This window comes from Accipiter gentilis, chromosome 15 (genome assembly GCF_929443795.1).
Source record: "Accipiter gentilis chromosome 15, bAccGen1.1, whole genome shotgun sequence".
NCBI lineage: Eukaryota > Metazoa > Chordata > Aves > Accipitriformes > Accipitridae > Astur > Astur gentilis.
In genome coordinates, this window is record NC_064894.1 from 6,787,865 (window position 1) to 6,802,378 (window position 14,514).

Sequence of the window (14,514 nt, forward strand, 5' to 3'; positions counted from 1 at the left end):
ATATGAGAACACCCATACAAGCCTTCTAGCTGCCATTACCAAAAGGGAACTGTGACCTGAATACTCAGTTTTGAGACACCTGTCACACTATTCCACAAGATGTGTTATACCACAGCAGATGAAAACTCACATACAAAACTTTCTACAACAGTTTGATGTTATAGGAACATTCCATTTTTGTTACCACTTTCACTTTGCATCTTTATCTCATCTCCCCATAATAGCTGCACAGATTCTTCTGCAATGCCTTTTATCCACAGTCTTTTGTTAATAGGACTAAGACACTCATGGACTTGCTCGGGTTAGTTGAGTGAAATTCCTAGTTTCAGTACCAACTTTGCAACCTTATTCTTTCAAGGCAGCTATAAATTCCTTCCACCCCAGTCCCTTCCCAAGTTTTCTTAACTCTGGACAATTTTACAAGTTAACTTCATTGCTAGGTAACACAGGAACACAGTTTAACTTTATGGGGCCCTAGAGCTAGTCCTCACTTATCTCTAAAATGTCAGATAAGTTGAAAGACAAAACAGCTTACTTTGTAATTGAGCCTCAACCTTCTTTTGCTCAGGTATCCCTGGACCACCTGTCTGAACTGCACAAAGCACAACATAGAGAGAATTAATGGAGAAAATCAGGTTACATTTGTAAACATCAAAGAAAAGCATGTAGAGAATTAGAGGCACAAATCTGACAAGCCTCAGAACATGAAAACATAAGTGCAAGTAATGAATACAACACTTGTACTGACAGATTTGACAACATAGCATTCATGGCAACACAAAATACAGAAAATGCAAATAATTAAGAATCCTCTGTATTTGTACATCTTGTACAGTAATTTCCTGAAAATTAACTGCAACGTCCCTGGATGAAATACCAATATTACCCTTCTCTAACACATAGGAGAACTCATCATAATGAATTTTCCCATGGTTGGTTGGGAAGCCTGAGACATGAGACAAACTGTCAGAGAAGATAGTCTGCTGTGCTTAACATTTTTATTTAATTAAATTTACTTTATGCTTTATTTAATTATTAAATATAAAAAATAAATTCCATATTTTATTATGCATATAGAAATATTGTGTCACATTTTATTGTTTGATGAAGGTAGTTAGCTTTTTTGTCCCACGCACACAGGAAGCTGGTTGGATTCATTTGTTACTGAGGTCAATGAGAGTCTTCCCCTTGACTTCAGCAGATGCAGTTTATAGGAATCAGGTTTAGCTCAAAAGAACTAGTGGCTTCCTGCAAAGAATTCTATATGTCTGTTGTCGGACATGATATAACCATGTCAGTCTCCTCTTATCTCTTGCACATTATCTCTGTTTCTACTAGGAATTATGCTTAATGGAAAAAGGCTGTTCAGCCAACTACATCTGATCAGAGTTTAGGTATGTGGCAATTTTGTTGAGGAGCTGAAACAAAGCCAGGTTTTGAGAATGACCATTCACCTATCTTACTTGGTTTTCTAATTGTATTACACATACTTACTTGTCAGTTGGCCAAAAACAGGTAGACTCTCCTCTCTTTCATCATATGAGGCTATTGATACAACATACTCTATATCAGGTGTGAGATCCGATAAGACAGTTTGGGTAGTGCTAGGTGAAAGAGTAAATTCTTTAGTAGGCCCATCTGCAATAAATACATAAAACAGTTAGTGCAGCCCTTAAATCCAGCAATATCAATGACAAGTTGATCATAAGAAAAAAAATAAAGGCAACAAGAGAATAATCTATCTAAAATCCAAAGATAATTTTAGAACGATACACTTTCTTTTTTCCTGAAGTATGAATTTTGAAACATTGAACTTCAAACTAACCTCTTTTCAATGTGAACAAAATTACCAAAGTGTTTAGTAAATTCCAGGAAATTTGAAACTTAAAATGCACATACAAAATATACTATCAACTAATAAATCATGGCCCGGTTCTGATTCAATATCACTTTTACAGTGATTATTTCTCAAAGTGAAATAGAATAATGGGTGTCTTACACGGCCATTATCAGGAAGTTATATGACATCGCTGCATCATTACCTGACACGCACAATATTTCCCCCGGGAGAAGAACTTGAATGAAGTACAATACAATTCTCTAACGTTAAGGTAAAAGCATAGAAGAGGAGCAGAGTGATGATTCTGCCTTCTTTTTGCTCCTTGCAGAGGAAAGGCGTCCAAAACTTATTAGTTGCAGTCCCCAAAAGGAAAATGCTATGGTAAGAAAAACTCTAACTTGGAACAATCACTGCTCCTTCCTGTAAGCCCTTTGCTTCCACCCAGTCTAGATCACAGACTTCAGAAAGATGTTAATGGCTATTTTCATAGCTAAGTTAGAGATAAGTGAAAATAAACCTAAGTTTTCAAAAAGTTTAATGACATAACAACATTTTACAGAACTCACCATTTGTTGGAACCACAGTTATCCTGTAACCCACTATTGCATCTGGTGGCCTTTTCCATGACATTTGAACATTATGTTCATCTATAATTGTAAAATTCAAGTCTGACGGTGGATTAACTGCAAAAGATTTATACCAGGTTGATGTTTAAAAGTTTGAACAAGCTTTGGCAAATGAATAAATAAAATAATGTTGAGCAAAGCTTACTAAAATTGTCTTTGCATAAATTTGTTTCCAACAAATATAAAGATATGTTGTTGGAAAAAGAGTAAAATAAAAGCTGACAAAATATGACAAAACATCAAAGAGTATACGCATTACAGAGGACAGCACAGAACGTATGTTTCTTGAGTTGCCAAGACATTCAAGAATGGCCAGCAAAATCAAGCACAATAGAAAACACATTTGAATACATGTACAATGAGTTCACAGATAATCACCACATATGCAAACATTTCACATAACAATTAAAGGAAATTTTTTTACATGCTGGGTGCAATCCGTACAAGCATGCCAAATCACAACCTGCTTACAATATCATGAGATCATTTAGGACATTGAGAACACAGTACTCTTCTTAATTAGACATCAAAGAATTGATCAGCTTTTTAATATAGTCTCTGCATAGTCATATTTCTTATCAATTTCACTGAATCTAGAAACTTGGCAGAGAAAAAATATTTTAAAGAATACAGGAAAAGATTGGGCATTTAATGTTCAGTAAAGCAATTTTTGTTAGGGTCTAGATACAAATATACATATAAAATGTATATCAGTAATAATGATATACCGATGTATTATTTTATTTCAAAATATGGAGAGCTCCACCCCTTTGTTCCTAGAAGCCACTAAAGTGATGTACTTTGCATATGGCTGCAAAGGATTCAGGAACTAAGGGGATAAAAAATGGGGTTAGTAATGGTTGCAATTTGCTGAAATATTTGAGCTGATGCAAAAGTTCACAAAAATAAGATTCTACCTGTTTACACCAGATTGCTGTACAATTTCAAAGGTGTAAACATTGCTTTCATGTTCCCTTTGCAGCAGGTGTACCCATACTAGTAGTGGCATTTTAACATAAAATGCCAGTATGGTTCCAAACAACACAATGGTTAATTATGAAAAGACAACATCAAAGTATATTTATGGACATTTATTTTACAGAATTTATAGAAAACAGCAAAGAGGGCACCAGTGATCTGAACAAATGACTGCAAATAAAACTTGTAGGAGCTGATGACAGAAGTAACTGAACAGTACAGAAAGAAATAGTTTACATACGCTATTTTGCAGCATCATGCATATGTAAATGAAATGTTGATTATTATTTTTTTAGCTTCCCACGATGGACAAAAGCCTCCATGTACAAGGTTCATTACACAAAGACGTTTCATAAATATTTTATAATGATATTCTCTTTCTAAAATTGTCATGCTTATTCATGCAGTATTTTACTGACTCACTGTCAGTGCATGGTAGGTGTATTATATATTATTGTTTAAATAGGTCTACTAAGTAAGATTAGATTCAGCCATACTTTCCTTAACTACTTGTGAGATCGGTTTGCAGGCATTTTTAATAGACAGATTTTCTCTGTTTCATGGAAGATCTCCACCATACATCAAAGTTTGTTTCAGTTTTGAACATAATTTATAGAGCAGATAAAGAAATGAATGCTAGAATGTATACGTATGAAAAGACACTGTCCAATTGCAATAAGTAATATTGAGCTCAAAAAAAACTTGCAACCAATTGTGTAGGCCTTTTTTTCTCCTTTGAATTTACTGTCATTTCCAACCATAGGATAATATGGCTTTGTAATACTGATACAATAGATACGCTAGTACTGAAGTAAATGTTATTTTTCCTATTGTCCATACACAGGCAGTGAGATTAGACCATTAACCTGCATGCATAGTTTATTCATCATTCAGTTTACGAGTATCACAATGCTAGAGACAGCAGGGTAGTTACTTAGTATCAAAATCATGCAACGCGTGTTAATAGTAAAATACATTTAGGTGATAAGAATATCATTATAAAATATTGTTTCAGTAGCAATGGCTCAGGACAAATTTAATGCAAAGGCAGAGACAACTGACCTGAGCATGCTTTTAAAAAAAATTCAGTACATGGAAAAAATAGCACCACCAACCTTGCAAGTAAATTGGCATGTTGCAGCAGAGACTTTAGGCTTTAACTGCTGAAGGACAGCAGCAGCCCAACTTGTTGATATCCAAATGACCGGATTCCAGATAAACTGAAAAAACTGACTGTGAGGAAAAGTCTTTAACATTTTAAAGGACTTTAATCCATTTTATGCAAATTCAGGTGTGGATCTTGGCAGGTACCAAGAATAGTAGTACATCGACACATAAATGATGTATCCATTCATCCAGGTGTTCACAGCCTTTGAGAACAATGGCGTTGCAGGGGACTTCAGAAAGTCCCCTCATCCATCCCACAGCCAGGACATGACCAGCCACCCCATGCCATTCCTGACATGTTTGCTCAGATCATTCCTAAAGAGCTCCACTGTTGACAAGACTGCCAGCTTCCCACAGAAATTACTCCAATGCCTCACTCCCTTGATCATCGTAAATTTATTCCCGACACCTAACCCCAGTCTTCGTTGCTGCACTTCAAATCCATTCATTCTCAACTTGTGGCTGGCTTATCAAACTCAAGCACTGAATACTTCTCCCACTGAAATCCAAAAAGGAATCTTGCCTGAGTGAAAAAAAAGCCAGTTTGGATCCAATGTTGTCAAAACGTCTTCCAGATGGCCTGTGAGCTTTTGATACTCAAACAGAACCTCCAAAACATCCACGGACCTTCACATGGGTCAGATTTCACCCATGTGAAAACAGCTGCGGGGTGAAGACCAAACCATGGGCATATGACTGAGAGCAGTAAGTTGATCTGAAGTACAGAAAAATGTTTAGATGACAAAAACGGGGCAACTGTTACTCCACCTTATTAAAATTCTTCTTCCAGAAGGCAACTCACCAGTGGAGAAATAATACATATGCAATACAGAATCAGACCAGACTTCTAGGAACAAAGTGCCCCTAGTTGTGGTGGGAGTTTGTCCTATTACAGGGACAAACCTTAAAACTCCACTCTACAAAGTCTTATGTGTGAGCACAGCTTTACTCAAGCAAGCAGTCTTGATGGCGGGCTACTTGCGTAAGTGAAGCTGCACCTATGCTTACAGTGAAGTGACTGTGCTGATCGGTCTGCTCCTGTGCCCATCAAAATCCATGCCAAACCTCTCACTGACTAGTCAAGGTACAGGATCGTGATCGTAACATGTGATGGTATTATAGTACTGCCTTAATACAGTGATTCCATTGTTGATGCACAGAAGTGTATGGCTCCCCTACAGGTTTCCAGCGTAGTAAAAAAACATCTTGCTGTATGGCAGTAATTTACACAATGTTAGTTTTCACCACTCTTAGAGCTATGATATATGATAACTTCCATGATTGGTTACCCTATCTTATGTACCACAAAAAAAAAAAAAAAAAAAAAAAAAAAAAAATCAGACATAATATACTTAATTCATTGCCACTCCTTGTATTATATACATGTATTATAACAGTATATTTTCTGAAACAAAAAATATAAAGCAAGGCAAGGCATCTGTCTTCTGCTATGTATGTCTTCTACTAGCTTGTATTACTTGACAGGTAATACAAACCTAATATACCATAAAAGTCTACACCTTTTTAGAGAAAACACAATGTGACTGCTAGAGGATCCCAGTAAGTATCATCTTCACAAGACAGAAGTAAAATATAACCAGAAGATCAAGCAATTTAAATCTAGCACCAAACTTAAAAGTGATATAACTTGGAAGTAGCTGCCATCCATAATCCCTATGTGAAACAAAATCTGTAATTCCATCACTGGAAAAGAGTCACCATAATTAGCATATGAAATAACACGTTAGCCCATGTTAAAATAACATACAGGCCACGGAAGATGAAGAATAAGCCCAGCCTTGCTCTCACTGAGATAAGCCTTGCTGAGGCTGGAAGAGACCAAAACGCCTAATTTACTATTTTCCTCATAAATGGCGTGGATTTGACACAACTAACTAGATCACAATGCCATTCAAGCTCCTCTGAAGCCAGTGTTGCCAATGTGAATGGGAGAAAGAACGAGCTATAGCCTAGAGATCTCATAAAGAGCACCTTCTCAGCCCGGTTAGATATTCATTGCCAATCACAACACAGAAACATTGGCACCTGTATGTTGGCATTTTTTTTATTTTATACACGTATATGAAGTTTCTTCAAAATACGAGATCTATAGTTAATAAGTGTATTTTGAAAAAAATTCATTTAAATATATACACCTATACGTGTAAAGATGTATGTAACTAAAGATAATTGCATATATATACACACTCCATGCATGAATATTTACCCAATTTTACATGAGTTTGTGCATATCTATATGTATGTACGTATGTGTGTGTATACATATACACACACATACATTTTGCTTCCAATTAGAAGTGGGAGAAACAGGGAGTTAGTCACCTTCATGTATACACAAATTTCAATTTCACACATCAGCCTACATGGTTCTCTCTTTAAGAACCTGGAAATCAACAGCTAGTTTCTCAAAAGATAGAAATCAGACATCAAAAGGTAATAAAATAATGGTCCTACAAACCAGTTCCAAAGCTGAGTAGTTGGTTAACTTCAAAAGTTTCAGCTACCCAGAATGTCTCTAAACCATTCAGTCAATGAAAATTAATGTACTCAACACAAGCTTTATTATATGAGAAACTTTCTAATCCTCTGTAACTGCTGTGCTGCAATTATTTGTCACTTACTGCATTGCGTGTCCTGGAGACAGATTTTTCACCCAACAAACCTTTTTCTGCGCTACACAAAGGTCCCACGCTTGGCTCAGTGATGCCCTCCTTCCCTACCTCCAGCCCAGAAAACAGACTTTTCTGGGTCTGAACCAGTTCCTGAAACATTGTGAAGTTAGCACCTTCACATGCTCAATGAGGTCACACAGAACCAATGATTTCCTCATTCCTTTCCTGTGCCTTTGAAAAATCCCTCCGTATTGGGAAACACAACACACTACACAAGCCTTGACATCATCACAGCATTACCTTGAGATTACTAACAGGTTGTTCACATACTAATCTACTTGGCTTAACTGTGACTAGAATAATGCAAAAAGAATCTTATCTAGTGAAAGGACATAGATTTCCCCCTGGCTCTTTGTGATCACAGATGGAAAAAATACTGTGACAGAAAGAAATCTTGACACAAGGACACAGAGGGAATGCACTGGAGTATTGCAGTGCTGGACTAAAAAGGCAAGAAACAACTTAAACAGAGCATAGAATATAGCATCACGCACAAGAAGTTTAAGCTGAGAGAGAGACATCAGCAGGATTGCAAAATAAAACAAGAAGAATTTCCCTGTAAAAGAAAAGAGCAAAAATGCTGAGCGTGAAAATAGATTTGCTTCCTTGTCCAGGGTAAACAAACAACTTCCCCAGTGAAATGCCATGAATGCATTCACACTATATGTTGCTTTTACCCCCTCTACTGCTACAGTGATTGTCCAACTAGAAACCCCCACGTTGCTGTATCTCTGTAGAAAAGCTCTAACACCATTACTGCAGCTCACTGCCTTGCCAACAGCAACAGAGCACGGCTCTCACAAAGGACTCGCAGAGCAGCTGGGATGCTGCTGAAGAACCAGTTTCATCCTGGAAGATTTAGGAATCTATGAACAGCAGTATCAGATAAACGGCAGATCTACTCCCAGGGAAGACTGAAAAATGAAAGCTGAAGTAAGGCAGCGAAACAGAACCAAGCTTTTCCTTTCCTCTGCTTTCACTCCATCCTCCCACTCCATATCAACAATCTTTACCACATCAGATGTCCCTCTCCCTTATCCTCCTCTCACTTTTTTCATCCCACCAAGTGTCTACCCACACCTCAGGGAAAGAAAATTCAAACTGCATCTCTTGTGAACACAACAGGGAGAGCCAAAGGAAAAAAAAAAAAAAAAGAGGACTGAGGGGAGAGCTTTGCCACAATGTGATCTGAAAGTTGAAAAATATCTGAAAGTTGAAAAATAGACTAAAGGACAAATCTCCACAGGAGAAAGTCAGTTCAGCAGACAGGATTTAAGTTGTAATGATACCAGAACTAAATGAGATCCAACATGCGCTTTACAAGATGACCCAAAATTGAAGCACAAAATTTAAACAGTGCAGAAGGATAACCAGTATAGTGCAAACAAAAAACACACTGCAAAAAGCTCTACGAAAGCAGTTCCCACCAGAGAAAGTCCAAAGGTACTCCTAGCTTTGAACTTCCATTTTCAGCACCACTATTTCTCACTGCACTTCCTACTCAAGACACTTTTCTGCTCTTACTTTAAAACTCTAGAGCTAGGAGAAGTTTTTTGTAGAAACCTGATCACTGTAAACTAGGTTTTTTATTTAATATACATTTCTGAATGCCTGTCCAGGACCCCTCTACAACTCACAAGGTCAGGCTTTGTCTGCTCTTTTGCTTTAGCAATCGCACATCCTTCAACATGAGATCTAAACAAGCTTGGCCAGCTTGTCTGGCAATGTGTCTAGTTTTGCTGTTACCAAATAACCGTATGCTTCTCCAAATACATTTTTGTAGCTTTCATTAACAGTACTTAAGCTATGACTGGTTTAGTCCCCACTATAGCTAAATAAAACGCCCTCACATTTTGAAAAAACCTACTCCATACATGTAATCAGTGGTGCAGGACAACAGCAACATTACTCCAGCTGCGAGCAAGCTCCTAAGATGGGGAAGAATGTGCAAGCACATCCACTCCCTTCCTCCATTAAAACTGTGCACTTTCTCTGCTTTCTCTGGCATGGCGGTCCTGCATTTCAAATGCAACTCTGAAATGACTTTAAATGACCTTTTTGGGTTCCTCAGCCAACAACAACGCAGCGCGAGAGGGAGGCAGCAGGCCGATTCTCTCCTAGGGTGACCAGATGTTGCACTACTGGCAGAAATGTCATCTTTTTCCAGAAAGCCAGTGTGCTTCACATCTGCATGCCCAAAGCAAGCACCGCTGCCCGGGAGCAGGGGGGGGCAAATGCCCCAGAGGCATCTCTGATACACTGTGTTTTTAGTAGCCATCAGCCAAGGTGGCCAGGTCCAAGCACAGGAGCTTGTGGCAGGCCACGATCAGAGAATTGGTGTCAGTTCAATAGAGAAAGAGAAGGAAAGGAAAAAACCTGAATTATCAGATGCTGGCTTCTGGTTTTGTCCAGTAAATCCGGGGGAGTTCACACCCAGGGGTTCGGTTCGGCCTACGATGGCGTCAGGTCCCAGAGGTCAGATCAAGTCATTTCAGCGCAGGACGTTCAGCATCTCTGTTTCCCCTGGCAGCTGCTGCTGGCAGAAATACCGTCCCTACGAGCAAAGCCGTGCAGCTCACGCAGAGGTTGCCCCCACGCTTGCTGTTAATCCGCCGGGGAGGCAAATGCACCAGGGCCAGGCCATTTTGAGCCAGGCCGTGGTGAGTGCGGTGGCCATGATGGGTCTTCCCCCCTGCAGCTGGAGGCAGGACACTGCCACGGCCTGACAGGGACCTCAACCTCCAGAGAGATGGGGCCAAGGCCCTGCAAGGAGGAGGAGGAGGAGGAGGAGGAGGAGGAGGAGGAAGGCCTCTTTTGGGGTGTCGGAGCCACATGCGTGCCAGAGCCCTGGGCCCCCAGCTGCCACGGCAAGGCCCGGCCCAGGCCCAGCCACCCCTCAGCGGTGAGTGCATGTCATGGCGGCGGCGGCATCTTCCCGGGGGTGCCCCCGGGTCAGACCCACCATGGAGGCCGAAGCGTCCCTGAGGGAGGGTCCAGCCAACCCAGGGCTCAGCCGGGGGTCGCCCCGCCGAGCAGGGGAGGCCATTGCGCCAGCGGGGCATAGGCGAGGGGTCCGACTCGAACAAAACACACAGGCGCAGAGAGCCAGACTCTGTTGGAGCATTTTATTTTCAAAGCTGCGGGTTGTTGGGTGGTGGGTTTTTTTCGTTTCCTCTCTCAACATAACTAAACGGGCACTCTACAGCATAGAGCCCGGCCGTTCTCGGTCCGTCAGCGGGGCAGTGCCGCAGGGCCCCGGCCGTGCCGGGCTGCCCACCACCGGCGGCAGTGGCAGCGGGCTCCTCGGGGCGCTGAGCCCGGGCAGCCGTGCCGTGCCGTGCCGTGCCAGCCGGCGTCCTGTCTGTGGGGATGTGTGGACAGCACACCAGAGAGACAGAGAGAGAGGGAGCTACGGTCCGGCTGACTAGCCGGGAGAAACAGAGCACAGAAGGAGCTGGGCAAGGAAGGAGAGGCGTTTCTCTGAAGGAGAGAAAGAGAGAAGGCGAAGGAGTTACACTCAAAAACAGAGAGGAAGAGAGACGGTAGCTCAAGGCTGGTTGGGAGGTTTGCTGGTCAGCAGGGCACCGGGGGGCAAGGGGGCAGGGAGGGGAAGGTTACCTTCAGCCTCGATGGAGGAGAGGAGGGCGGCTGCACACAGAGCAGCGACTGCCGAGCACAGCGCTGTCTTCATTTCTGCCCTTTCAGATCACAACAACATGAATGAATCTGCAGTGATGGGGGTGGGGGGGGAACGGGAGAAAGGAGAAGGAAATGATACGCGTGGATTAGAGGGTTGCGTGGGTGTATTCATGAAACATAAAAAAGACGAACCGTGGATTTCACTTTGTTCCCTTATCCCCAGCCCCCACCCAAGGGACCAGGTTGAAACCTCCAGACTTGAAAGCCGTCCAAGACGATGACAGAACTGCATGACTAACTGGAGTTTCATCTCACAATAATGTGCCTTTTGTTACTGAACCCTTTCCAATCACGGTAAGCACACGCGGCTTTAACCTAGTTGGGGTTAATTTGATCAGGGAAGTGCGGTGAAGGTCCGTGCCTCCGTACGGGCAGGAGCCAGGAGGGAGCTCCATGACTTCATCGCCGAGTGTGATGATAGCTAATTCAGAGGTCATTCCTGCCTTGGATCAACTAAATGTCTCTTTCAGCTGGGGATTTTATTCGGCTCCTTTTTCGTAACTGTTGAAGCACTTAGTTAGCTGTGTTTTAGTGGTCTCAAGGCAGTTTGGAAACTGTAATAAAACTTTTTTTGAGGGGTTCTGCCTACGAATGTGCTATTCTTCATTTCTCGAAGGTCAGAAATAGATTATACAGAAGTGTGTATAACACACAACTGAAACCTGACACGTCTGTCTAGCCATGATGTTTCAACATCTGATAATTCATTTACACGTCCTGAGAGAGAAGAGGTTCAAAATACACCACAAAAAGCAGGCAGGCGAGAGAGTCTCGCAATCGCTGCAGGTTGCCTGACAAACTAGGTGGGATTAGGCCAAGTTAGTGGCTCCTAATTGCAAGTAGCTTTACCTTCATAACTATATGCTCTAGTCACATCAAATTCCTCCCAATTACCCCAGCAAAACTTGCAAGTTATTTCTTTGTCTAACTAAAGGCTAATATGAACAGTCCTCATTGCATATACATATAAGTGTTTCTAAAGTTTGGGGGTTTCTATCTCGGGAAGTAGGGGAGGAGTCATTTCTTTGAATAAAGTCATAAATGCATCATATATACTAATTAGGCTGGAGGAAAGAGAATTCCAAAAGCAATTAGGCAACAGATTTTATCAGAAAGGTGCCAAGAGCAAAACAAAAGAAAAATACATAAATCATTATTCTGCAGAAACAGCTGAAGGGGAAAATAATATTCTTCTACCATCTACAGAACTAACCAGCAAGGCACATTTAGCGGGTAGGCGCTATGGGGATCCAGGAATTTCCCAGTTACTGACACTGAACTTAACAGGCTTCTGCCGGGCAGCTGTATATACTTGCCTTAGCCAAATGCCTTTACTGCACATAAAAATACCAAGAGCTCAAAGAAAAACTAAGCAACGGTTTCAGTCCAATGGTACCTCCAGCGGGTAAACAGAGGAGTAATATTGACCGTAGCAACTCCCTGACACTAACACGAGAAAGACCAAGGTTAGCATCAAATTGTCCTGAAAGCTCCAACATCGTGTCACTGCTCTGCGTGGGAAACGGCTGTCCCTGAGCACGTCTACCGCACTCTGCAGCGAGTTAAAGGATCGCCTAAACTCAGCGTAAATGGACTTTTGTCCCAGACAGCTTGTGTGGGCTTGGAGTGCCATCTTTTGATCCTTTTGAAGAGCAACAGAAATTAATCATCTCACAAAGGCGTCTAAGAGTTCACTACTGCTGCAGGTCTACCGTTCCTGAGACACATTTTTCTTTCCTGAAATAAAACGTCTCAGCCAAATCATTCCTTTGCCCACCTAGAAACACTCTGTTTCCTTCTTGCAAACTTAGGTGTGTGAAAGAAAGCCTGGAGGTGATGGAGGAAAGGTCCTCTCGCTGGCTCAGCAGGGACACGAGCAGACTTTGTCTCAGGACTAAAGGTTTCCTCATTGATCCTTAGAGACCACTTTAAAAAGAAGGGGGGGGGGGGGGGGGGGGGGGGAGCTTCCACCAGTGCCAGTCCCATCTCACACGAATTCAACCTGCAAAACCTTAGCCGAAGCATTTCCAAACTGCATAGCGCGCGACAGCTACCCCTTCCAAAAAGAAAAAAATAACCTAAACGAAGGAAAAAAAAAACCCCGACGCCACAGGGAAAAACCCACTACCTACCAAAGGCACAGAAAACGGCAAAGGGGAGAAAGCATCACCGGGAGCTGCACCCGCAGGAGAAGAGAGGGCCGGCGAGCTCCGGCCCAAGCCGCAGGGGCTCCAGCTGCCTGCGGGCGCGCTGGGCGCTGACCCCGGGCTCCGCCTGGACCCTCGGTCCGGGACACCCACCGCGGCCGGGACACCCACCCGCCGGGCTGCCCCGTGGCCTGAGAGCCAGCAGCCCCTCGGGGCTCTCTCCGCTCGGCGCCTCTCCTCCACCCTTTCGGCCTCACGCCTGCAAGCCGGCTCCGACATGCCCGACACGCACACGCGGAGACCCACGGACACGCTCTTTCCCCCCACCCACCCCCCGCGGTCCCTCTGTCAGCCTTCAGCCCGGCGCTGCTAACCTCAGCCTAGAGCGCATGGGAAGGGGCTGAGTGCGTGGTGCGTACGGACAGGCAACGGGGGTCGGCCGAGGGGAGGGAGGGCAGGGGGTCCCCGCTCCTGCGCGGGCACAGACCTTCAGGGACGGCTGCGGGGTGCCGGGGTCGGTGACGGGGGGCTGCTCCTCCGGCGGTGACTCCGGCGGTGCCTGCAACAGCAGCAGCAGCAGCAGCCGCAGCCGTCGGACCTGGATAAAGGGAGGAGGAGAAAGGATGAAGCTCCGGGGGCACCTTGTGGAGGGAGCAGCAAGTAGCAGCGGCGGCGAAGGAGGGGCAGAAGCAGCGGCGATAGCTGAGCGCAGAGGAGGCGCCTCGATTACTGTAGCTCCCGGTGCGAGGGGTCCGTCTGGGAAGACTTGCCTTCTCCAAGTGGGAAGAGCCTCTTCTCAATCTGCTACTTAATAGAGGGCTGTTCCCAACTCTCAATTTACCCTCGTAAGCGGTTACGAAACTGCAGGGAAGGTGGACTGCTGCCACCGGGTGATATATGCGCTGCTCTGCTCCAGCAAAGAAGGGGATCCACTTCTGGAAACTGGCGCATACCTCCGCGCATTCCTGCGGCATGAGGCGGGCGGCCGCCCCGGCAGCGCGCCCGGGGGGCAGGGACCCGGCCCGCCGCCCCCTCCCGCCCCTCGGCTTCCCAAACGGGGCGGGGGGGGGAAGGGACACGGGAGGCCAGTGGAAAAACTGAGTCCCCGGGCATGGCTTCGAGGGACGTCGGAGCGAAGGGTGTCCCCGCGCGGGGGTTTCCACGCAGTCCCCATCCCACCCCCGAGGATCCGTTCGCCCTCCCGGGGCCGGGGCTGATCCCCGGGACAGCCTCGAGGTGCGGGCAGCCTCGGGGCAAAGAGACCGCAGTCATTTTGACACAGTTGGGGGCTGTCTGGCCTCCACCCTATGCAGCCTACATACGTTAAACCACCCCCCACTCCCCCCCGTCGCCACACAAGGTGT

At 44.1% G+C, this 14,514-nt stretch overlaps 1 protein-coding gene across 5 annotated transcripts in view; it reads right to left on the reverse strand.

Annotated features, from left to right (window-relative positions):
* Positions 1-13,943, reverse strand: part of COL12A1 (collagen type XII alpha 1 chain) — a 107,376-nt gene extending 93,433 nt beyond the window's left edge. For 3 of the 5 annotated variants that reach the window (XM_049817783.1, XM_049817787.1, XM_049817785.1), the window contains exons 1-5: positions 13,638-13,943; positions 10,923-11,030; positions 2,407-2,523; positions 1,495-1,638; positions 536-592 (exon numbers count right to left, since the gene is read on the reverse strand). In XM_049817783.1, coding sequence (XP_049673740.1) covers positions 536-592; positions 1,495-1,638; positions 2,407-2,523; positions 10,923-10,995 — 391 coding nt within the window. In that variant the 5' untranslated portion in view covers positions 10,996-11,030; positions 13,638-13,943. Of the gene's footprint in view, positions 1-535; positions 593-1,494; positions 1,639-2,406; positions 2,524-10,922; positions 11,193-13,637 lie in introns of those variants that run through there. The other 2 variants (XM_049817784.1, XM_049817788.1) reach the window with 2 other exon arrangements.
* Between the last annotated feature and the right edge of the window lie 571 nt (positions 13,944-14,514).